This window comes from Ictalurus furcatus, chromosome 2, assembly GCF_023375685.1.
Source record: "Ictalurus furcatus strain D&B chromosome 2, Billie_1.0, whole genome shotgun sequence".
Lineage (NCBI taxonomy): Eukaryota > Metazoa > Chordata > Actinopteri > Siluriformes > Ictaluridae > Ictalurus > Ictalurus furcatus.
In genome coordinates this window covers 33407567-33434295 of record NC_071256.1, presented here as the reverse complement: position 1 = coordinate 33434295, position 26729 = coordinate 33407567, and the positions used below count along the sequence as shown (strand labels likewise).

Below are 26729 nucleotides of genomic sequence, written 5' to 3'. Positions count from 1 at the left end.
CATTATATTACATTATATTATATTATATTATATTATACGATATGATGGCTCTGCCAGGGACCACAAGCAGCTTTTATTTAAGATTTGGATGAGAGACTTATGGCAAAATTTGGACTCTTTTTACGTTTTTCAAACAGTTTTTTCCAAATTTTATTTTTAACTACTTGGAGTTTTTTGTTTTATTTTTTATTAAATATATAAACTGTGAGATAGAAATGCATTTTTCTATTTTTGCACCCAAAAGCCTCTGCACACAGCTGTTTATACAATGTGAGCATTCAGCTTGTAGCACACCAAAATCCCCTGCTTTGGATTTACACGTACAATATTTATGTAAATATGATTGGACACAAACGAACCCTGTAGGATTTAATTAAACCGTAGCATCTTTCATACTCTCATGTAATGGCATTTATCCACTTTAAGAGACACAGAACAGAGCCAGATATATTTTTTAAAATATATATCTTTATTAAGAAATACATTTTTATTTTTTAGGAATAGAATCCTTAAAATATTAGGTAGCTTCTTATAATGTTAATTTATTTAAATACATAAACTTAGATCACATTCATATTCACAGAACATTGTGTGTTTTATATATTTTCTTTCATTTTTTTCTTCCTTTTTTTTGTATTTTCACGTTTGTTGGCTTGTTCACTGTTAGTTGCTTGAATGTTTTGTTGTAATTCCTTTCATGACACATAATTGTGCTCATTCTTTAAAGCCAGTTCTTTCTCATTTCATCTACTTGTCAGCTTTCTGTCTCTTAGTCCCATCTCTTAGACACCAGGTTCTCTTCTTTCTCTAGAGAGACAAAAGACATGCATGTAAGACACCAAGTATACAGGAGGTTTAACTCCGAGCCAGTGATCATTACCATCCACTCTAGTCAGCCATGTTCATGGAAGCACCGAGTAATTTAATTGCATTTTGTTACCCCATGCAAATGGAAATAATCCATAACTCTAAATGAAATCTAATATTAGGAGCCTTAGTCATTCATTATATACTCAAACACACTCTCATATCCTTTTTGTACACTGGATATGATTTGCCATTTCCAAAGTCCACATCAACCAGACTGCATGATGACAGTGCAACAGTGCATTTACATGGACAAAAATAATCCACTATTAACCCGATTAAGACGATACTCTGATTAAGAAACTAGCATGTAAACAGCAATTTTTAATTACCTTAATCCGATTAAGGTCATACTTGAAGTAAACACAAATCGAATTAAGACATGTGGAGTATTCCTGTTTTAGTCGCATTATCGACATGTAGTACAGACATGTGCACACCTTAATCACACTATTAACGTCGTGTGCGAGTTTTCACCGCATTTTGCGACAGGACACGTACACGCACGGCAGCGCTCAACTGTTTTATGGCAAACGAGAGCACGGCTGCGCCCAAAAACGCGTACTTGCCTACTATAGGCCTATAGCAGGCGAAAGTATCTCGGCTACTATATAGAAGGTAAATATGCAGTTTTGGGACGCAGCCCATGGCTTCAAGCATTTGTCTTAGAACGTATAGCATGACAAATAATTAACCGCACTGGAAGCGTTCGTAAAACTGAAAAATAAAAATACCCAAAACTATGTATACGGTACCATAACGAAGACGAACTGTATCTTAATACGTTGAAATTCAGGAAGGACGTCGGACGGCTTGGCGCGGTGACGTAATGACGTGCTGTTAATCTAATTATGTTTTATAACATGTAAAACGGGTACATGAAAGGAGTATTCTAAAAGCGACTCATGTAAACACCTTAATCACAATATTATCTTACTCAGATTAAGGTCAATAATTAGATTACTGCTGTCCATGTAAACATAGTCAGTGACACCACAATGTTGAATATTTGATGTGCCAATGTGAAATAATGCATCCATAAAAAACACACAACACTAACATACATACTCACTTAGCAGCCTTTTTTTGGCACACAGGAACACACAGACAGATCTTAAGCTTACGAAAAGGACAGGGTGGATTGTGGGATACCTTGCATTGTTACAGCAATTGTGAAGGGAACAGGATTAGGCTGGAATAAAATCATGAAGGAGATGAGAGGAGAAGGTAAGGAATGAAAGTGAGGTAGTTGAGTGAGTGAGGTTCAGGAAAGGGAAGAGGAAAAGACTTATAGAGGGCAATAGAGTTGTAAAGGTGGGAAGGGAGCATCCTAGTAAATTAGCATTTCTTAACATTTAGTCTGATTAGGAAAATTGTTTTAAACATATAAAATGAAGACTCTTACTTGAACACTTTGGTATAATATGAATGTTCCGTATAATCAGTTTTTATTGATTTATATTGACTGTTAAGGAGTTCACTTACGTTCCAAGTAGGTGCGAGAGATGTACTTGAGCACCTCATCGATGAGGATGACGGGAAGAGAGAGCTTCAGCACCACCATCCACTGTTCCAGATTCAGATGAGTCAACTTGAAAATCATCTGTAGTGCAAAAGAAATCAGAATGGGGGCAAATACTATATGGCAATGTAGGTGTGTCTATGAGTACATTTTTATATATTTATATGTGTGTGTGTATGTATATGTATGTATATATATATATATATATATAATATATTACACACACACACACACACATGGGTATATCTATGAGGATGTATATGAAAATGTAGGTGTGTCTATGAATACTTATATGGCAATGTAGGTGTGTCTGAGTATGTATATAGTATATGAGTATGTACATTTCTTTTGCAATCAAGAAAATGTAGAAGTAGAAATGTAGATTTGTTAAATTGTGTCTTTAGGGGAATGAATTGGCAGTGGGACTCACAGGCAGAGGATCGACATAGATGATCATAAAGTGTAGGGACATCGACAAGGACATTGCAGCCACCAGCCAGAGGTTGCTCCAGGGAGGCATACGTATCAGGGACTGGTTCTCCGACAAGCTGCACACACATACAAAGGTTATGCAGGATACTTGTACTGAAAAAAAACATCGATACCAAGATATTAAACCACAAGTTCCCAACTCTAGTCATGGAGTACCTTCTGCTGATCCATTTGAGTGTTTTCCTTGCTCTAACACGCCCACTTCAATTACAGTATGAATATGTTTATAATCAGATTTGATTACAAATGGCTTTGCCTTTGTATTTTCTTTGCTTTGAACTAAGAATCATTACTCACAGTTCTTTAGGGTTATTTTTAATAGCATGCAAGCGGTGACTATCACTAACACTAGTTTTGATGCAAATTTACATACAACTGGCGTAATTGAAAATGTGGTATTGTTGTCAAGCTCATGTTTTTTGGTATAATGGCAACATAAAAACTTGTACTTTGGAGTGAACTGTGAACTTTTGAGTTACTGTGCTGTCAAGTCTAATTCAAAAACCATACTAGGCTCGTTTCAAACTGTTGTCTTTTTAGCTCTGTCCAGTTGCATGAGACAGCTACATTTTCAACTTCTTAACTTCAAACCTTTATTTTTACCTTGGGGATGCAAACATTTGCAGTCAACCATAATCTGGACAATTTTCAGGATGGATATATCAGTGCTAACATGGATTTCGTCCTGTATAATGCGTTGCTACTTTGTGTGAGATGATTTCCTTCTAAATGAATAAGACTGTTGAGCAGTTTTATTGAGGTGGCAGACAATAAAGCATCAAAAGTTTGTTTCAGTCTGACCTGTTGAGGGCGTTGCACATCTCAATGGTGACCAGCACAGACAGGGCCATGGTCATCGGGGGAGCAGACTCAAACACCTCACATTCAATGTCAGCGAAGTCCTCATTCTCTTCAGTGCACTGCATGAAGTGGGACTGAGGAACACAGGGCCATGCAGTGAGTACTATTGGAGTTGGCCATCTGATTAAAAAGCCAGGTAAAATTGACCAATCTTTTAAAATGTAAACTTGCTTAATATGCCATTTATAGAGTTTAGAACATGCTTGGAGCAAAGGAAGCAACTCTTATTTGCAGTAAAGGGTTAGGAAACACTGTATAAGGCTATGTGGTAGTAATTCGGAGTCTGGACTCACCAGTTGGTAGAAGGTCACCATTGGGCCTTCCTCACAGTAAATGAACCACCATGCAGCAGCAGCCACAGTAGCAGCTCCAACATAACCTGAAGGAGAACAAAAAGGGAAGTACAAACACCCAAAGATGAGTTAATGAAGTATATCATTCCTTGTAGATACCAGGTGGTTCAGTGGTTAGGGTTCTGCACTATATGCAGTTTATGTTGCTGAAATCAAGAATAAGGCGAGATGCATGTCAGATCTGTTTTTAAAAATTTCTAATTTGATTGTACAGTCTAAGCTGGAGACATTATCTGTCATTATCATATTTTGGAACTATTTTCGGTCCGTAAAGTAATGGTAACTGTATTACAGTACCTCCAATGGCCAGGTATCTGAAGAAGAGCCAGCCAGAAATTAGTGGTTCTTTGGGAGATCGAGGAGCCTTTCCCATGATATCCAAGTCAGGGGGGTTAAAACCCAGAGCAGTAGCAGGTAGACCATCAGTGACCAGATTCACCCACAACAACTGCACTGGGATCAGGGCCTCAGGCAGACCAAGAGCAGCAGTCAGGAAGATACTGATAGGGAAAGAGGATAGGGAAGTTTATAACAGTTTCAGTAGTTAAAATTAGTCTTGAATGTATTCGGATTGCTTGATGTCATCATGAGGAAAGTGGGATAACACAGGAACAGTTCTGAGTGAGAACTGAGATTGCAATGTTACTCACCAGACAACCTCTCCCACATTGGAGGAGATAAGGTAGCGGATGAACTGCTTCATGTTGTTGTAGATGGCTCTGCCTTCCTCAACAGCAGACACGATAGAAGAGAAGTTGTCATCAGCCAGGACCATCTCAGAGGCTGACTTGGCAACGGCTGTACCAGATCCCATGGCAATACCAATCTCTGCCTTCTTCAGGGCAGGAGCATCATTCACACCATCACCAGTCTGTTGAAGGACATTATGTTTTTATTTTTAAAAGCTGAACATACTGACTTATTGCTGGAATAGGAAATGTGCTGGAAACCATCAGAACAGCAATGACGAGAACTCCATAGGGACTCCATAGGAATAACTGACTATATCTAAGTCTATATCATACATAAGGATATATTGTTGACATATAATTCAAATGTGCTAAATTCCATTTAAGCAGCATGAAGATATCTATAAATAAATATATTGTAATTGTAACCTAGTAAAGGTCTACTGTTGAGGATGCTCTGAGAGTTTTGTAGCCCTCTCACCATGGCCGTGATCTCATCATAACTCTGCAGGAATTCTACAATCTTGCTTTTGTGAGAAGGCTCGACACGGGCATAGCAGCAGGCCTTTCGCACCGCCTCTCTCTGTTGTGTCAGGGGTAGGTCATCAAACTCTCGACCAGTGAAAGCACGCCCGGTGACATCTTCATCCTCTCCGAAGATGCCAATACGACGGCAGATAGCCACAGCAGTGCCCTTGTTATCACCTGTGAGAGAGGGAGAAGATGTTGTAGTTCTACAGGGCTGATAATGGGATAATGAAGGAGGAGAAACAGGACATGTCAAAGAGTGAGAAATAGTGGAAGAAGATCTGGTGCAAGATCTAGTATAGATTAAAAAGTAATAGAAAGTTGATATGTAGGAAGCGATGCCTCTCACCAGTGATCATAATGACTCGGATGCCAGCAGCCTTGCACAGCTTGATGGAGCCCATGACCTCTTTGCGAGGGGGATCCAACATGCCAACACATCCCACAAAGGTGAGATCAGTCTGAGGAGCATAGAAAAGCTTGGTGAGGTCGGTGGAGATTAGATCTTAACAGCATCCAAGAATACACTCTTAAAAATGTCATAACATACATAGATGTTCTACCAGTGGCATTCATCGGGTTCTACCCCTTTTTTGTTAGAACCTGCTCTTTCATCTATCTATCTACTCACCTCATAGTCAGCAAACTTAGTGGCATCCTCCAGCTTCATCTCCTCCTTCCTCAGAGGGGAGTCTCGAGTGGCCAGAGCCAGGCAGCGCAGGGTGTCACGGCCAGTTCCCCATTCTTTAATCACAGCCATGATCTTTTCTTTCACAGGGCCAGTCAGGGGTATGCGGGTAGATCCCACACGCACATACGCACATCTGTCAACCACACCCTCAGGAGCACCCTGCATGAAGATTTGTTAAGAGAAGGTTCAGTGAGTGCATATTTTGACTATAAATGTTTGTCAAAAGGTTCACTAACCTTGACAAACATCTTATTGCCAAGAGACGCCTTGGAGGGCTTGGATGGAGAGCAGTAGACAGACATGGACTTCCTGTCACGGGAGAATTCCAGTGTGAACTCCTTCTTCATCAGCTGCTTGATTACCTAGTGAAGAAGCCAGAGGTAACACAATTAGACAAAGTAGAATCCTTTTAGAAAGCTAGAACTCTCTGAAGACCCACTAAGTAACCCTTTTCTAAGAGTGCAATGATGGGTTTTATACAGTCCACATCTTTTAAAAATCATTTTTGTAGAATTTTGAAATGTGATCAAGCCATTTTTACAGGTGTAAAAGAAAAACTGGTGTACAATGAGAAATTTCGAGAATTAAGGTGTAGTGGATTATTTGGCATTGTTATAACCCATGAAATGCTGAAGTAATATAATAAAATAGTACACTAATCATACTTACAGTGCAACAGGCATTGGCTCGCTCCACCTTGGACAGGCTACGGACTTCAGTGTTGAACACATTCATCTTTTCCACCAGGCAGCAGAGTGCAGTCTCAGTGGCTTCACCTACCTTCTCATAGATTCCCTTAGACTATCAGACAGAAAGAATACATTTTCATACAACCCCAATTCCAAAAAGGTTGGGACAGTATGGAAAATGCTAATAAAAACAAAGAGGAGTGATTTGTAAATGTACTTTGAGTTGTATTTAAACAAAAAAATGTATGAAGACAAGGTATTTGATGTTTTACCTAATCGACTGCATAGTTTTTTGAAGGTAAATGTTTATTTTGAAATTGATGCATGCAACATGTTCCAAAAAAGTTGGGACAGGCAGTTTAGGACTAATAGCGATGTGACAAGTTGAAATAAGAAGGTGATGTGAAACAGGTGAGGCAATCGTCTAATCATAGTATATAAGCAGCCTCCAAAAAAGACCTAGTCCTTCAAGAGCAAGGATGGGTCGAGGCTCACCAATCTGCCAATAGATGCTTCAACTAATAATCCAACACTTGGAGAACAACATTCCCCAAAAACAAATCAGTAGGATTTTGGGCATTTCACCTTCTACAGTGCACAATATAATGAAGAGATTCAAGGAATCTGGTCAAATCTCTGTGCGTAATGAGCAAGGCTGAAAACCACTTCTGAATGTGCGTGATCTTCGATCCCTCAGACATCACTGTCTTAAAACTGTCATGAGTCTGTAATGGATATCCTGACATGGGCTCGGGAATACTTTGGGAAACCTTTGTCAGATGACACCATTCGCCGCTGCATCCACAGATGCAAGTGAAGGTTTTACTATGCAAAGCAGAAGCCATTCATCAACACTGTCCAGAAGCACCGCCGACTTCTCTGGGCTTGGTCTCATCTGAGATGGACAGTAGCACAGTAGAATCGTGTTTTGTGGTCTGATGAGTCAACATTTCAAATAGTTTTTGGACAAAACAGCCGTCGTGTTCTTAGGGCCAAAGAGGCAAAGGACCATCCAAGCTGTTATCAGTGTCAAGTCCAAAAGCCAGCGTCTGTCATGGTACAGGGGTGTGTCAGTCCACATGGCATGGGTAACCTGCACATTTGTGAGGGCAGCGTTAATGCAGAAAGATATGCACACATTTTGGAGCAACATATGCTGCCATCCAGAGCAGGACAACGCCAAACCACATTCTGCCTGGATTACAAGCGCATGGTTGCGTAAGCAGAGCATGTGGGTGCTAGCATGGCCTGCTGCAGTCCTGACCTGTCTCCGATTGAGAATCGGCACATTATGGAGCGCAAAATAAGGCAACGAAGACCCTATACAGTTACGCAGCTGAAGAAATGCATAATAGATGAATGGGAGAAATTTCCACTTGCTAAACTTAACCAACTGGTGTCTTCAGCGTCCAAACGCTTAATGTTATTAAAGTGTTATTAAAAGAAAAGGTGATGTTACAAAATGGTAAACAGTTGACTTTCCCGACTTTTTTGGAGTGTGTTGTAGTCATCAGATTTGAAATGAGTGTATATTTTCAAAAATAAATTAAATTCACAAAGTAAAACATCAAATAATGTGTTTATAATGTGCTTTCAATTTAGTACAGGATGAACTGAATTTTCAAATGACTCTTTTTGTTTGTTTGTTTTTTGCATTTTCCATACTGTCCCAACTTGGGGTTGTAGTAGAGACAACTGGAGCAGAATAGAGACCAAAAATAAAGACAAAACTTTACCATTACAAGCACTTCATATGAACATTAGCAAGGAATTGAAGAAAAGGTATGCAGGAAAGTGAGTATGTGTGGGAGAAAGTGCTGACCTCATTATAATCCAGAGAGGAGTCGTTACACAGGGCACAGATGGTAGCCAGCTCAACCAGCCCATCATACTGGCCACATTTCACTGGAAGACCACTTTTAGTTCTGTAGAAAGTGAGTGTGTCTCCATAATCAGTATGCGTATATTTTTTTGTTTTGTTCATATTTGCCCAGTAATTTGTTGTTTACTTACACTTCTCCTTCAGGTGTGTATTTTGAGCCAGAGATATCATATTGATCAAGAGTCACATTGTCCCCTTCCACCTTCTCAATGATGAACATCTAAACAGACAATTTAGACACTTTTATTAGGATTATATTTTTATAGTAACAAATTTGGAAGAAAAAAAAAAAGACACACTTTGCTCAAGTGTATCTGCTAAAACAAAAGAACTGACCCAAGTCTAATTTTTCTGCTCTGAACCTTATTCCAATTACAGAAAATACTGTCTGTGGTGGATCCTCACATATCTTGGAATAATCACATCAGTTTCAATCAGCATACAGTACAACTAATAAAACTGAATTGAAATGAAATGTAATTGATTTGATATCTATAAACACTGTTTGTAATCTAAAACTTGGAGTACTTCATGTTGTTTGCCCATCCCCCCCCCCCCCCCCATCTCCTGTTGTGACATTGTAATTTATTTTAATATAATGTTTAAACCAGTTTCTTTACCAAGCTACCAACCACCAACAGCAAACCAAAACCAAGTATAGTTAATACCTCCAAAATTATAGGTCTCCCTATTCATAACATATGCATCGTAACAACTGAACCATCTTGCAAAAGACTTATGTGATGCCCCAAGACACTGAGCATCCCTTACATCTATGCACTTCTGTCTTCTTTCTGATACAAGACATACTGTAAGCTTAGTCTTTGAAGTAAGAGCTTTTTTTCCATCAGGAGTATGCTTATGAGTATGTCTAAATGAACAGAGGCAAAAGAACCAAACATTAATATGTTTAACCTGCATTCTTTGGTTAAAAAAAGTTCCATGTAGTAAGTAAAGAACTTGTTGGTTTGTCTATGTCTTTAAAGGTTCTATGTAAATCCATACATCTATGTAGAAAGATTTTCCTTTCAGAAAAGCAACCATGAACTATCCAAAGAACCACAGAGGCTCCTTTTTCTAAGAGTATAACTTAATCCAATAGAACCCAGCAGATCCTTGTTAGAAACCATTAACCATTAACTATACTTCTTTAAAAGTATAGAGTAGGCTCACGTAGTTTAGGTTCCACTGAGTTAGATCACACAACTCAAGAGTTATCCCAAAGGAGTTCTACTTGAAACAGTTTCTGAAAGAACAACACTTTGTTGCCAGGTTCTTGTATGAATTTCTAAGGGTTCCTACATGGTTTGGACAAACCAATGATTTTTTTAGGGTGCTAGATGAAATAAATGTCTGTTTTATTAGTTTTGGCTAGGTTGTGTTAGATTATCTTAGGCTCAGTTCAGGTTCCTTTGGGTTACGTTCAGTTAGGTTAGATTCTGTTACATACTGCTGGAATCTAAAAGAAATGGGTTCACAAATTCTTTGTATCTTTAGCACCCCAAAGGTTTGTCCCTAAAAACCCTTACAACAAAACATGTCTATTTCAGGAACATCTCAAATAGAACCCCTTTAGACAGCTACAACTATTAACAGTCCAATTAATGCTTGCCAAACTCTTTTTTTCTAATGAAACTTAACCTAATCAAACTTAGCTAAATTTAACCAGGCCTAGTTTAACCAAACCTAACCTGTGTGTGTTACCCACCTTGGTCACACACATCTGGTTGGTGGTCAGAGTGCCAGTCTTGTCAGAGCAGATGACTGAGGTACAGCCCAGCGTCTCCACAGATGGCAGAGAGCGCACAATGGCATTCTTCTTCGCCATACGGCGGGTGCCCAGAGCCAAGCATGTAGTAATCACAGCAGGAAGACCTACCAACCCCCAGTCAGATACAGAAAAGAATCCATTAAACAAGACTACATGCAACCCGATGTAAAGCAGAACTACTGTTACGTCCCTGAAGTTGATTTTTTTTTTTTTTAACATCACGTCCCAATGCGTTTTATTGCTCTTAATCTATAACAAATTTTCAGCATTTATATTAGGCATGTCATCATTTTTAGCAGTTTATAGTTGCATTTAATGTTGTGGAACATCTGTGAAACAAGTTAGTTCCTGTTATCTTTTACAATATAGGTTAAAAGTAGCTTGTTTCTGAGAAACCTAAAAGAGCAAACTCTTCTGTCCTGAAGACTTTCCTGTGGTGGAAAATCTACTATTACAAAGCACTGACACTCCTTTCATAAATGTTAAATAAATGTCTCCCAACTTCATCATTTCATATGTTGTTCTTGTTGAATAACATTTTTAATGCATTTATTATTAGGCTTAGGTTATGTGGAGCATCCACCATACAAGTTATTCGCTGTTGCTATAGAAACAATAATGTATTAGAAAAACTGCATTAAGTAAAACCTGTGATTTGCCTTGCTGCCTCCGCCTTTTGTTAGAGCTGGAACTGTCTGACCAATCAGAATGAAGAATTCTACAGGGATGTGGTATAATAGTCATTAGTATCTCACCCTCAGGGATGGCAGCCACAGCCAGGGCCACAGCGATTTTAAAATAATAAATGGCGCCACGGATCCAGGAGCCACCGTGAACGGGGTCATTGAAGTGGCCAATGTTGATGAGCCACACGGCCACACAGATGAGCGAGATGACCTTTGAGAGCTGCTCTCCAAACTCATCCAACTTCTGCTGCAGTGGCGTCTTCTCCTGTTCAGTGGCTGCCATCTGGTCACGGATCTTTCCAATCTCGGTGGAGACGCCGGTGGCCACAGCTACACCAATGGCTTTTCCTGCAGCGATGTTAGTTCCCTGTACAGGATAGACATAAATGGGTTAGTTAATATACAATTGATGAAGATGGTAGGCTATAGAAAGGAGGAGGTGTGGATAGATGATGAAAACTGCTGATATTTTGTAAGGAAGACTGATAAACAGATGTGTAGTTACATACTCGAAATGCTTAATGGAGAAATGGTTAAAGGGCTGATGTGAGATAAAATGAATGAATATTGAATGGTAATGAAAGAGAGACTCACAGAGAAGAGCATGTTCTTCTTGTCCTGATTGACGGCTCTGGGGTCAGGTACAGCTTCTGTGTGCTTAATCACACTCACAGACTCACCTATAAGAAACGGAGAGTTACGGGTGTTTATTGGTGGTTAACAATATTATTTGACTTCATTGTATGTATAAATGTCTGACTAAATGTCAGACTGCAACCTTTTATAGTGGTTAATGTCTTTAATGTTATATGTCTAGGAGCCTGTACCAGTAAGGATGGACTGATCAACACGCAGAGTTGTGGATTTGATTGAAGTGATTCTGATATCAGCAGGGACTTTATCACCAACTGCAGGAAAGAGAGAACACACACACATTACTACTACTACTACTACTTCTACTACTTCTATTACTATTACTATTACTACTTCTACTTCTACTACTACTACTTCTACTGTTATTACTATTACTCCTATTACTACTAATACTTCTACTACTATTACTATTACTGTTACTACTTCTACTACTACTACTTCTACTATTATTACTATTACTATTGCTACTACTACTACTACTACTACTACTATTATTACTATTACTACTACTACTACTACTACTACTACTATTATTACTATTACTACTACTACTACTACTACTACTACTGCTAGTAGCACTATTACTATTACTACTACTACTTCTACTACTACTACTACTACTTCTACTACTACTACTACTACTACTTCTACTACTACTACTACTTCTACTACTACTGCTACTAGTACTATTACTACTACTACTACTACTACTGCTAGTACTATTATTACTACTTCTACTACTACTACTAATAATAATAATAATAATAATAATAATAATAATAATAATAATAATGATAATAATGATAATAATAATAATAATAGGATGTTTTCACTGTCTAGGCTTTACCTATATATAATAGGAGATAATTATAAAAATATATATATATTTTTATTCCAGGTCTGATTTCTTTTTTTTGTTTGTTTGTTTTTTGTTTTTGCTGTTGTTGTTTTGGTCTTCATCAGACCAACAATGGAAGAGAATTTCTAAAAAAAAAAATTCCAGCTAAAACTGATGATTCACAAAAAATGTGTGGCCTCATAATCCGATAATAATCTTTTATATTTACAAGTTACAAAGTTATACAAAAATTATCGTATAGTTATATCGTTATAGTTATATAAGATACAGTGAGGGAAAAAAGTATTTGATCCCCTGCTGATTTTGTACGTTTGCCCACTGACAAAGAAATGATCAGTCTATAATTTTAATGGTAGTTGTATTTGAACAGTGAGAGACAGAATAACAACAAAAAAATCCAGAAAAATGCATGTCAAAAATTTTATAAATTAATTTGCATTTTAATGAGGGAAAAAAGTATTTGACCCCCTCTCAATCAGAAAGATTTCTGGCTCCCAGGTGTCTTTTATACAGGTAACGAGCTGAGATTAGGAGCACACTCTTAAAGGGAGTGCTCCTAATATCAGTTTGTTACCTGTATAAAAGACACCTGTCCACAGAAGCAATCAATCAGTCATATTCCAAACTCTCCACCATGGCCAAGACCAAAGAGCTCTCCAAGGATGTCAGGGACAAGATTGTAGACCTACACAAGTCTGGAATGGGCTACAAGACCATTGCCAAGCAGCTTGGTGAGAAGGTGACAACAGTTGGTGCGATTATTCGCAAATGGAAGAAGCACAAAAGAACTGTCAATCTCCCTCGGCCTGGGGCTCCATGCAAGATCTCACCTCGTGGAGTTGCATTGATCATGAGAACAGTGAGGAATCAGCCCAGAACTACACGGGAGGATCTTGTCAATGATCTCAAGGCAGCTGGGACCATAGTCACCAAGAAAACAATTGGTAACACACTACGCCGTGAAGGACTGAAATCCTGCAGCGCGCGCAAGGTCCGCTGCTCAAGAAAACACATATACATCCCCGTCTGAAGTTTGCCAATGAACATCTGAATGATTCTGAGGACAACTGGGTGAAAGCGTTGAGGTCAGATGAGACCAAAATGGAGCTCTTTGGCATCAACTCAACTCGCCGTGTTTGGAGGAGGAGGAATGCCGCCTATGACCCCTGGAACACCATCCCCACCGTCAAACATGGAGGTGGAAACATTATGCTTTGGGGTTTTTTTTCTGCTAAGGGGACAGGACAACTTCACCGCATCAAAGGGACGATGGACGGGGCCATGTACCGTCAAATCTTGGGTGAAAACCTCCTTCCCTCAGACAGGGCATTGAAAATGGGTCGTGGATGGATATTCCAGCATGACAATGACCCAAAACACATGGCCAAGGCAACAAAGGAGTGGCTCAAGAAGAAGCACATTAAGGTCCTGGAGTGACCTAGGCAGTCTCCAGACCTTAATCCCATAGAAAATCTGTGGAGAGAGCTGAAGGTTCGAGTTGCCAAACGTCAGCCTCGAAACCTTAATGATTTGGAGAAGATCTGCAAAGAGGAGTGGGACAAAATCCCTCCTGAGATGTGTGCAAACCTGGTGGCCAACTACAAGAAACGTCTGACCTCTGTGATTGCCAACAAGGGTTTTTAAACCAAGTACTAAGTCATGTTTTGCAGAGGGGTCAAATACTTATTTCCCTCATTAAAATGCAAATCAATTTATAACATTTTTGATGTGCGTTTTTCTGGATTTTTTTGTTGTTATTCTGTCTCTCACTGTTCAAATAAATCTACCATTAAAGTTATAGACTGATCATTTCTTTGTCAGTGGGTAAACATACAAAATCAGCAGGGGATCAAATACTTTTTTCCCTCACTGTAAATACATTTTTGGGAATGTATTAGGAAAAATTGAGCTTGAAAAGAGGTATAGACAGAGAAAAAGAACACACTGAGTCTGCAAAAAGCCATGAACCAGCTGACAACAGAGAGAAAAGAGTGATGAGGAGTGAACAGGTGGGAGAATGAAAGAGAAGGAGAGAGAGAGAGAGAGAGAGAGAGAGAGAGAGAAAGAGGGATTGAGAAGGGGCAAGTGGAAGACAGGTGCTGGGCCATATTTATACACCAGCTTTATACACCGTGCTCTTGATGAGATCTCTTAACCTTCTCTGATCCCTTTATTCCCCCTCTCTCTCCCTCTCTCTATCTCTCTTTCTTTTAATTCCCTTTTACACACACACTTATTCTGATTACCATAAAAGAATAGTTTAACTCCCTCAAGGACATGAGTATCATAGGTGGCCATGTTGGTCATCTGCGTTGGTATTTCCCATTTTAGGTTTGATGAAGCCAGTGATTTGTGTGTGTGTGTGTGTGTGTGTGTGTGTGTGTGTGTACCTGACACTTCCACAATGTCTCCAGGGACAATCTCCCTGGCCTTGATCCTCTGCACGCTCTTCCTGTCAGCTCGGTACACCTTGCCCATCTCTGGCTCATACTCTTTCAGAGCCTCAATGGCGCTCTCGGCGTTGCGCTCCTGAGGAAGGAAGTATTCATCCAAAGTCAGTCCTTATTTCCCACCCCCTCCCTTTACTGCACAGAGCCCTTCTTCTTCCCCTGGCATGCATAGTTTCCAGATGAGCACTGTTATGTCCATATGGACCTTACTGAAATCTGACCAGCCTTCTATACCATGACAATAAGGCTACTTTATTACAAGCCTTCAAGAGCCTAAGGATCTACTGGGATTCACATTTGACCATTGCACCACAAAAAGATACCATATTCCCTTTCCAATCTCTGCACATGTATAGTCAGTTTAAAAAGTCTTGGCCCTTTGTGAAAATGAATCCTCATGCAGAACATATTAAGGTCCTTCATGTTGTTAGGTTTGTGCATGTGGACTCCCTGGTTCAACCCACATGTTTTGAAATATATGATGACTAAGGTTGCCATTGTTACATTTTGTACCCCTGCTATTATTTCTGTGTTGATTTTGATACATTTTGCATTTATATAATTGATCTAAGAATGATCAAGTATTAACCTCCTGCAGAGGCAACCAGGGTCTGGGAAAAAATGATGAAAATCATCAGTAATTCACAGTTTGTTTGTACAGGGCTTTTCCTTGTATGCCGTTATTGTTTTTTCTTTTCACTAATGATCAAGACGGTACTGTGGCCAACATGTTGGCTGTAACAATGATGACAGACTGTATGTTTATGTGTACTCTACATCTCAAATTTTCAACTGTTCCAGACTTTTCGTCCTTTTTTTTTTTTATCAATCCCCTGATCGTGCTTATTAGTATTTTAACTGCTTATTTTGCGTCTTTTGCTTTCTTTCCAGTTTGTCTCCATATATACCTCAGGGAAACAAACATTTTTCAAACACAACACATATTTAAAGTAGTAAAGGACTGACAGAGTGTCCAATTTTTTGGGATTTATTTTTCTTTTATTTAGGGATGCCAATATTTGTGCCACATCTTTTTTCGAGAAAATTATGAGAACGTTAAGTTCCTCCAGTTTTTTAAATGGAAATTTGGAATTGTTTGGAGTTTATGTTTAAAAAAGATTTATTTTATACATCCATTTTTGCTTATTCTTTTTTAAAAGTGCCGAGAGAGGGAGGGAGAGAGAGAGAGAGAGAGAGAGTGAGAGAGTGAGAGTGAGTGAGTGAGAGAGAGAGACCTCACCTGCCAAACACCGACCACAGCATTGGCAATAAGGATGAGCAGAATAACGAAAGGCTCGACGAAGGCAGTTACAGTTTCCTCGCCCTCCTCAAACCACGCCAGAACCTGAGGTGCAATGAGAAAAACTCCTCAGAATAACATCATAACAGCAATAATCTGTGTGTTTGTTTGTGTCACAGTAAAGGTGTTATTTCCCCACCCTAGTAAAGCAACAAGAAAGAGAGAAGACATTCGGTCCTGAATACTCTATTGTATCACAATCATTATTCATATATCTTTCTTATCTTCTTGGCCCCATCTTCTCTTCGCACCATGAACATATCCGGCATCGCATACTCCCTTCTAATTCCTCTCCCTCTTTCTCTGTCTGTTTCTCTGTGATGGAGAGATGGTGTGAGAACAGCTGCTCCGGCTCATTGTGTCTTCCTCCTGAATCTCTCACACACAGCACTTATTTTATGGCACATTAACACCAGCTCTCTGGAATACCTTCTCTCCTTTGCTCTATTCTTTGTTTCTATCTCTGTCCCTCTACCAAGTAATCCTCATATCTTGCATCCCTGACCTTTTGTACATGGGTCCTGTTCCTCAGCCTGGCTTTAAATAATGATCTCCTTTTTTCTTTAACCCCCCCCCCCTTCCGTCCTGTCTTTCTTTCTCCAGCCGTTTATGGCCACAATGTCAGCTGTTCTGGACAGAGGAGAATTAGTGTTGCATAGTCACCCCCATGATCACACTTCAAAACAAAAAGTGGCAGAGCAAAAGTGTGAGAGAATGATGGTCTCTGATTGGTGACCATTTTGTAACACCACAGATGTGACTTATGGGTAAAGTAGTTTTTCAGCAAATCAAAGTTGTACCAGATTTTTACAAATATTGTCATTACGAGGCATCATAAAGGACATTATTATTTAAGACTGTCACCATTAAAAAAAAAATCACCAGTACACCACTAGCAAGAAACAATAAACAGCCACGCTTTAGAAGTAGACACAAAATCCTACACACACTTCTAGAGACTTGTACGATGAAAAAATGTTGTATTTGATTAATCGTTAACATACTGTATAAAATGCTAAACTTTATACTTGTTAAAAGCTGTACAAGAACATATATCTTCTAAAATTCTCAGATCTGTTAAAAATAGTACGTAGCACGTGTGAAACTATATCCCTGTGAAGTCTAACACTTCTGCCATACATCACGCTTCTGAACTTGCTGTTTACCCACAATGCATTGCTCAGGGCTAAAGGTTGAAGAGGACACTTTTTGATGGACAGGAGGGCTTGGGCATGCAACAAATGTGTCCCTGCCATTCACATCAGTGTTAACTATGCCTATCTGTGTCTGAGTATGAAGTCCTGCTTCCTTTTAAGTGCACTACACACCCACAATTGGCACCTCACTTTCAACAATAGCCTCTTTCTTTACATCCTGTAAAGGATGGGTAAAAGAAGTTTGTATTTTATTTAAGGGGGAAAATACTGGGGGAAAACTACAGGTTGCTTATGAATTCAGATACAGCCCACTCAGTACATCAGTGTTATTTTCTTAATTTATTTTTATAGTTTATTTTTATTTTTACATAAATAAAAGAGGTGATTTTGATTTACTTACAAAAGAGATGCAGGCAGCTAGCAGCAGGATCCTGACCAACAAATCCTCAAACTGCTCCGCCACCAGCTCCCAGATCGATTTACCTACCAGAAATTGAGAAAGTATACATGTTTGTATTTATGAATGCTGGAACTACTGAATACTGCATTTAAACTACTGAAAGCTACAGTTAAATCCCAAGGTAGTTGAGTTTGTAAAGCGTAGACTATTCCCATTCCATTTTTTATGAGACTGATACTGATAAGTTCTGTTAGCGTATCTGGTAGCATGTTTATTTGGTGTTTATGGTATTTTGCTATACCACAGCACTGTTAAATTCTTGATTCTGATTGGTCAAATAGTATCAATTATTTTCTATAGCAGCTCTGACAATAGTTCCGGCTGCAATTCAAATCACGGATTTATTTAATGTACTTGTTGTAATATATTAATAATGTCTCGTTTCTATAGTAACAGCTCGTTCACAGGAATTTAAACTGGCAGATGCTCCACATGATATAAGCCTAACAATAAACGGATATAAAAAGTGTTGCTATTTTCTTGCTTATTAACTTCTAGAAAAAAAAGAGAAAAAAGAAGACTGCATATAGTATTATAGTATGTATTGTAGTTGCTATAACACAAGTAATAATGGGAACTATCTTGTTTTGCAGACATTCCACAGCATTAAACATGACTATAAATGGACAAATGTATGATGCCTTGTTCTATATTAAATAAAAAAAATTCACTGGAAAATCATTGGCAAATTACTGTGGTATAAAAGGATTAAAACACTGTTGATGGAAAATAATCGACTGACCCTTCTCTCGTATATCATTGATTATTTTCCTATAACACTGTGATTCATCATATTTCATTCCATACTCAGTGTATATATCAGCTAATAATTTTGAAAATTGCTTGCAAGAAGGAGCAGAGTAAGCACACACACACAAACACACACAAAAATCATTCACCTTCCTCAGCAGGCAGCTCTGTGATTCGTCAGTTCAGTCCAAGAGGTGGGATAAAGGAAATAATACACAATAAAGATTATTAATGTGTACATTGTTACAGTCATATTCATTATTGTCTTGCGTAATTATTATGGTTAATTATTTCTAGTCAATACAGCATTTATATTATCTTAATATGAGGCTTTGCCTTTTAGTGTCCGGCAGACTTCATGCACATGGTTAAAGACTGCCCCTGATTTCTCTAGATGCCTTATTGATGTCTTAGTTGCCTTATAGATGTCTTATTTTTAATGAACCACTGCTTAATATCTCAACCTTTCTTTTTCTTTTACTATCTTTCATCATCAAGGCTTATTTTCCCCAAAACATCTACAATTAATTGGACATCCAGACTTCCAGGCCTAAAGATTTATGGATAAAATAAACGATACCTTGGAAAACAGATGTTAGCTTGGATGTGTACTCCAACGATAACAATGTAAGATATAATTACTCAAAGATCATTCTGGGTTTGTTTTGTTTTTTTTGCCATTATTCCATATTTTCTGTGCATTTCGACTTTGATCTTTTGTCTACTTAGCCTACAAGTCTGAGAGGACAACCTAAAAGACAATCTAAAGAGAAGTCTATCTCAAAAAGAATGTTCTTCTTCGTCCTTATCTATGCATCCATCCATCCATCCAGCCATACATCCAGGTGTTCACGTGCCCCTCACCGTTATAGCCGAACTTGTCCAGGTTCCGCTTGACCTGGTCAGGTGAGAGGCCCGTGTTCTCACTGACACTAAAGTAGGACAGGCATGCAGCTGGCTCCTGGATGTGAGCATTCTCCATCCTCTCAGCTCAAGGGGAGGCTTTGCAAAAAACAAAAAAACAAAAACAAAAAAAAACCAACAACCAAAGTTCAGATCCCAAATCAGAGCTCAGAAAAGTCCACCATGAAGTGGAAAAAGTAGGTCTAATTCCGTTAGAGACAGAGTTTACCCACCAACACTTTCTAAAAGTGTGGAAATTGGGACAAAATCAACAGCCCCAGTCGTTCGCTCTCTCTCTCCCCTCGCTCGCTCTTGCCTCCTCTCCTCCCTGGGCTGACAGAAAGTGCTAACTGTTGCTCACCTCCATATGGTTTTATAAAGATATCGCAAAGCCACTTGCCTAGAGGCACACTCTTGCAAGACCCCCTATTGGCTGAGGTGGCATGCATATGGAGAAGGGGCAGGGTTTGGGATGAAGAGAGGTGACTGGAGTAATTTGGCAGCAACTGTGGGCCTGAGTGTATTTGTGTGTGAGAGGGGGTTAGCCTTGAAGCAGGGGTCTGAAAATGGTGTCTGTTTTTGGAACATACATGGTCAGTATAGGATGGAAGGCATGGAGTCAGGGATTGTGGTATTGAGTGGTGAGGGATAGGAGGCATAGTGAGTGATGGCTCAAGTGTCTTATTGGTCTTACAGCAGCAGAAAGAGGTCACCTTGGCTCACCATCAGGGCGCTAGTATGTAACAAGTGTAACTCCTATGTGAGAGAAAGAGACATAGCTATGGGTCTGAGAATAAGTAAGGACATTCTGTTCAGGGGATTAACAGCCCAAATGACTAGGCATGGAAAAGTGTGTGTGTGTGTCTGCTATAGTACACTATTACAGTAAGTCATTGTGAACCTGCAGGACCACTGCCTCCACATGCCGCCAATCACAGGATGAATCCAATGCTACAGCTCATCCCGATTCTCTATTTATTAAATATGAATTATTAGAAGTATAGTCTATAATGTTACAGAAATTAGAAAGGCACAAAGTGGGACTTTTCAAGTAGACCCTTCAAGTGGAAAGGAGCCATCACGGGTGTCTCAGGATTTTCATATATATATATTTATAGAGCTTATTTAAATAGTACACCTTTATGATAATCATCTCAAGATGGCTCACAGGGTGTCATGACAAAAAAAAATGCACAAACATGGTTAGAAACCATCAAAGGAGTATATGTGTGGAAATCTTTCTTTCTTTCTTCCATTCTTTCTTCCATTCTTTCTTCCAGACATGTTCAGCTGCTGTTCTGTACTTTGACCTTTGACCTTAACACAGCCTGATCTGTCATCGTGTACCTCACGGAGGCTCAATGACATTTAACTCACTATCCCCCAAGATCAACTTACAGACCCACAACACACGTACGTACACAAACTGATCAACGTTAATGCGCCCTACACACTCCATAGAAACCTTTCGCTACTGAACACACTCTTACACCACACACGTGCAGTGATCTCTAAACAGACTTTCCTCAATACTTTCTTTTCTTACAAACTTAATTTGTACACTATTGGGGAAAAAAGTTAAATGTACAACCTTTAAAGGTTTCTTCAGCTTGTCCATCAGTCCCTCTGACAGTGTTTTCCTATCAAAAATGGTTCCAAGTAGAACCCTAGTCTACATAGTTAAATACTTACATTTTACACTTTGTAACTTCTTTGTTATATGTATATATGTTATACTTCACTATATCACTATCATGTTCTATACATACTACGTGCCATGCTATTTCTGTCTGTGCATCTTTACATTTTCTGCCTCCCACCTACATCTTCGATCTTGGGGAATGAGCATAGGTTATCGTCCTTGACTAACGAATCACTCCCAGTCCCAGTGTAGCTGTGTGAATGATCGTGTGTATTAGAAGCAGGAGTGTATTAGGAGTGTATTACCTCAGCCTGGAACCCGTGTCACTATTTGTTGAGCAGCAGTTGTGTCTGTTCAGTATAAATAGATTTTATGTGACATAGGCCAACAACAGCTCAGACCAATTGTCTTTTTCTTGTCTGTGTTTACATATCAGAGGTGGAAAATGTATATGACCAACCCCATGCCATACAACATTCATGAAATTCATACATGAGTGTGCAATATTGCTGAAACATTTGAGATAAACAACACTCCTTTTTGTGACAGAATGTTTTAAGCTATCTACTGATTTTATTATTACAGTGCTACCAGGTCCACCTGCTATCACACTTACATAATTTCTAAAAAAAAAAAAAAAAAATGAATTGATCACTAAATGCATGAACTTTCTTTATGTCACATTTTCCTCGGAATAAAGGTAGGACGGATGCAAATGCAGGTAAGAGTTTAATGAGAGATAGACAGGCAGACAAATCCAAAACACGAGACAATAGCGAGGTCAAGAAACAGGGCAAATGGTCAAGCGATTGGCAAACAGCCATAAAAAGGGCAAGGCTAGAATCGAGAACGAGAAACAAGAAACGAGAATAAGATCAAGAACCCTGTAACAAAACGAGGAACAGGGTAATATCGCTTGGTACAGTGATAACACTAATACTTCGCAAAGACATTGTAGAACACTCTTGTCTCTTTATACTGTGGAGTGAGTGTGTGAAATTGGATGCAGGTGTACAATTAGAATGAATGAGTGTTCTGGGAATTGCAGTCCAAGGCGGCCATGTTTGTAGGCCGCAGTGCAGAATGGGAAATGTAGTCACTGGTTTGCTGTGATATGACACTTTAAAATAAAGCTTCTATTTTTACTTTTACTGATCAGTTTTTCTGGCACAATATCAATCTTTTTGGATTGTTTTCTTATTTTTCATTCTCACCTACTTCTAACTTTTAACCTGTGAACCTTTTCATTTTTTTTGAACGCTGAGACCACAGATTCACCCCAAGTATCCTTGCTTTCACACTGATGTTATCCACCACTGTGCTTCAAAGAACTCAATCGAGGCTTTCCCCCTCAAGGTCTTCACTCATTTTCAGGTGAGTGTTTATGAACACTGGTTATAACCCTTAAACATAAGTCATTCTTGAACTCATTTCCCCCTCTTGATCATCCTTTTGTCTCAGTTAAGTGTCCACCACAAATATTCATCAGACTATTTGATATGAAGAATTAGAGCAACTTGCAGAAATATATTTTTTTAATGTATTTGTAAACAGCATTCTGTAATGTGTAGCTAAGTTTAGTGTTTAATATAGCCCTGTGTCTAACAATATCTTTGTACAAGTTATTATTAACCACATTTTGTACTCTGTATTTAGATAATGGATAAACAAACTACTGAAATAAAACAATATATGTTTTGTTCTAGGGTGTTGGCACCTCACAGCTCCAGGGTCCCTGTTTCAAATTCCTAATATCTGTGTGGAGTTTGCATTTTCTACCTATGTCCACTTCCTACGGGTTCTCCGGGTTCCTCCAATCAAGTTATGTTGGAGATATGGTAACCCTGTGTGTGTGTGTGTGTGTGTGTGTGTGTGTGTGTGTGTGTGTGTGTGTGAGTGTGTATGTGTGAGTGTGTGCACATGGGGGCCTGTCATGGGCTGCCGTCCCATCCAGGGTGTATTCCCATCTGATGCCAAGTGTTCCTGGGATAGACTTCTGATTCAATGCAATCCTGACCATGATGGACTGGTTATTGAAAATGAACTAATGAATGAATGAATGAATTAATGTTTGATAGTTTTACACTGTTATGGAAGTTTACATAGCAATTTGTGCTAGATACTAAGTGCTGGCTCAGTAATCCATCATCTGTATGACTAGTTGATGAACCGTCTATGCAGGAGTATCTGTACCACTGTGAAGTGAGTTTGAGCCCTAGTTGTGCTCCATCCATCTTTCAGATGAGACGTTAAACCGAGGTCCTGACTCTCTGTGGTCATTATAAATCCCAGGACACTTATCGTAAAAGAGTAGGGGTATACTCTGTTGTGCTGGCGAAATTCCCCCATTGGCCCCTATCTATCATGGCCCCCTAATAATCCCCATCTCTGAATTGGCTACATCACTCTCTCCTCCCCACTAATAGCTGGTGTGTGGCAGGTGTTCTGGCGCACTATGGCTGCCGCCGCATCATCCAGGTGGATGCTACACACTAGTGGTGGTTGAGGAGACCCCTCCCCCATACTACGTATAGTGCTTTGAGTGTCTAGAAAAGCGCTATATAAATGTAACTGTAACTAATTACCTAAATAACATGTCATATATGGCTGAGCCCATTAACGGGAGTCTCTCCAAATTAATGTTAATGATATACCAATGAGCCTGCCATTGTGCTGAGACGCTTTATAATTTTAATATTTTAGTCAAGTCAAGTGGAGTGGTTTTTATTGTCATTCCTCTACAAGTCCATCTCAAAAAATTTGTATATCAGGGAAAAGTTATTTTTTTCCGTAATTTAATTCAAAAGTGGAACTTTCATATTTTCTAGATTCATTACACATCAAGTGAAATATTTCAAGCCTTTTTTGTTTTAATCTCAATGATTACGGCTTACAGCTCACAGAAATCAAAAATCCAGTATCTCAAAATATTAGAATAAAGAATTTATAATACAGAAATGTCGACCTGAGAAGAACTCTAATCAGCTAATTAACTGAAAACACCTGCAAAGGTTTCCTGAGTCTTTAATCTCTCGGTCTGGTTCAGTACACACAACCGCAATCATGGGGAAGATGAAAGTAAATGTTGCATTTCGTTTGGAAATCAAGGTCCCAGAGTCTGGAGGAAGAATGGAGAGGAACAGAATCCAAGTTGCTTGAAGTCCAGTGTGAAGTTTCCACAGTCAGTGATGATTTGGGTTGCCATGTCATCTGCTGGTGTTGGTTCACTGTGTTTTCTCAAGTCGAGACCCAATGAAGCATCTACCAGGAGATTTTAGAGCACTTCATGCTTCCATCTGCTGACGAGCTTTATGGAGATGCTGATTTCCTTTTCCAGCAGGACTCGGCACCTGCCCACAGTGTCAACACTACTAGTAAGTGGTTTGCTGACCGTGGTATTACTGTGCTTGATTGGCCAGCTGACTCACCTGACCTGAACCCCATAGAGAATCTATGAGAGACACCAGACCCAACCATGTGCCACAGGCTGATTGCCTCCATGCCACATCGATGCAGTAATTTGTGCAAAAGGAGCCCCGACCAAGTATTGACTGCATAAATTAACATACTTTTCAGAAGGTTGAAATTACTGTATTATAAATTCTTTATTCTAATATTTTGAGACACTGGATTTTTGATTTCCATGAGCTGTAAGCCGTAATCATCAAGATTAAAACTAAAAAAGGCTTGAAATATTTCACTTTTTGTGTAATGAATATAGAATATATGAAAGTTACACTTTTTGAATTAAATTACAGAAAAAAAGAGAACTTTTCCACAATATTCGAATTTTTTGAGATGCACCTGTATATAACTCATATACATTGAAGCATATTATTTCTCCTGGACAATGGTACAACACATACAACAGACTATAACAGAGTACACAGGACTACATAACGAGCAAATAATTTTTAGGGACAATAATTAGACAGGACAACAGAACAATGATGTATGGGAGAAACCAGTGCAAGCAGCTGTCTAAACAGTTGTTGGCCTCAATTGTCTTTGAACGTGTGAGTATTTAGCACAGGGTAAGAGTGATCCTCACTGAGAAGCACTCTGCTGAAAAAGTGAAATGAATGAATAGAAAAATTGACAGAGCACTGACACCAAAGCAGAAGAATAATGTAGAGGATAATATCAGAGTGGGAATGAGAAAGCTGGGGTCATGAAAGAATGCAGTGATTAATAAAATCAAAACGTGTGATGGATAAATGAGAATGGTGAAATAGCAAAAGGGTAAGATAGGACATATGAAGCAATGGATATGACCTCATGATGAGCTTTTGTCAGATTTGATAATAACTGTGTATGGATATGATAGATATGCTCCTGATAAATGTCCCACCAAGTTTTTATTCATTTCACTTACATCCTTACATCGTTTTCATCCTTTCTAAAAGTACATATGCAGACACAGAAATTTAAGCACACACACTTGATACACACACACATATGGATGACTGTTATACCCTGTTTATGAGTGCATCAGAATAATATTCACAACTGAAAATATCCAAGCAAAAATGAGCTAGTCCATGTTATACCACAGAACTACTGAATTCTTGTTTCTGATTGGTCAGAAACTGTTGATTAATTTTCCATAACTGCAGCTCTGAAGGTAGAACTGGCTATAGCTCAAATCACAGGTTTAAATTAAAGTGCTCATTTAATACATTATTTCATAAATTCTCCCTCTCTCCTTTCGCCGAGCCACACACAATTTTATGGAGATACTAGAGATCCAGATCCTTTCTGCCTCTGGATGGAGCTCAAATCTTCTCTAATTCCAGACTGCTGGGACTACGGCTGCTCCTAAGGCCATACAGACTTCATATAAATCCATAATGAACTTTTTCACACTAACTGTTGTTACCCAGATGAGGATGGGTTCCCTTCTGAGTCGGGTTCCTCTCAAGGTTTCTTCCTCTTAAAACATCTTAGGGAGTTTTTCCTTGCCACCGTCGCCACTCAGTGGCTTGCTCAGTTGGGATAAATTCACACCTTTAATATCTGTATACCATGTTGATATTTCTGTAAAGCTGCTTTGAGACAATGTCTATTGTAAAAAGCGCTATACAAATAAAAACAACTCATTCACAGGGACCGGAGATGTTTATTTGACTTTTTGATAGAAGTCTCTTCAGGACAGATGAGTTTGTGGTTTCTCTGTAACATTTTTGCCTTATTAACTTAATAACTTGTTTTGTAGACATTCCACAATAATAAATATAACTGTAAACTGATTAAAATATGACTTCATGCTTAAATTGTTTTTTTAAATTGTCAGTATTAGCAAGCTTTTATTCTTTACATAATCAGCAAGTAAGTTCTTAATGAAAGAAATGGAAAATTATTACAATTGTTCATCTTTGTAAGGTCACTCTGCCCTGTGTGCGTGCAGACTTTGCATGTTCTCCACATGCTTTGGGGTTTCCTCCATCAGTCTAAAGACATGTTTTGTAGGCTGATTGGTGTTTCCAAATTGTCCGTAGTGTGTGAATGTGTGTGCGATTGTGC

The 26729-nt window shown here is 38.9% G+C and overlaps 1 protein-coding gene across 2 annotated transcripts; it reads right to left on the bottom strand.

The window, feature by feature from the left end:
* Nucleotides 1-450: 450 nt before the first annotated feature.
* Nucleotides 451-19953, bottom strand: atp2a1 (ATPase sarcoplasmic/endoplasmic reticulum Ca2+ transporting 1). 2 transcript variants are annotated; one of them, XM_053615746.1, is made up of 24 exons: nt 19798-19939; nt 19526-19663; nt 18811-18828; nt 17852-17934; nt 16235-16339; nt 14935-15073; nt 11859-11939; nt 11626-11711; nt 11101-11398; nt 10283-10449; nt 8706-8794; nt 8515-8617; nt 6673-6804; nt 6240-6365; nt 5944-6162; nt 5662-5773; nt 5266-5489; nt 4746-4966; nt 4393-4595; nt 4036-4121; nt 3683-3816; nt 2820-2937; nt 2353-2470; nt 451-807 (listed from the first exon to the last, which is right to left on the bottom strand). In XM_053615746.1, the coding sequence occupies exons 2-24, from the start codon at nt 19641-19643 to the stop codon at nt 770-772; spliced, it is 3018 nt and encodes a 1005-aa protein (XP_053471721.1). In that variant the 5' UTR covers nt 19644-19663; nt 19798-19939; the 3' UTR covers nt 451-769. The 2 variants fall into 2 exon arrangements, with proteins under 2 accessions (XP_053471721.1, XP_053471730.1); XM_053615755.1 differs by having other exon boundaries at nt 19526-19953.
* Between the last annotated feature and the right edge of the window lie 6776 nt (nt 19954-26729).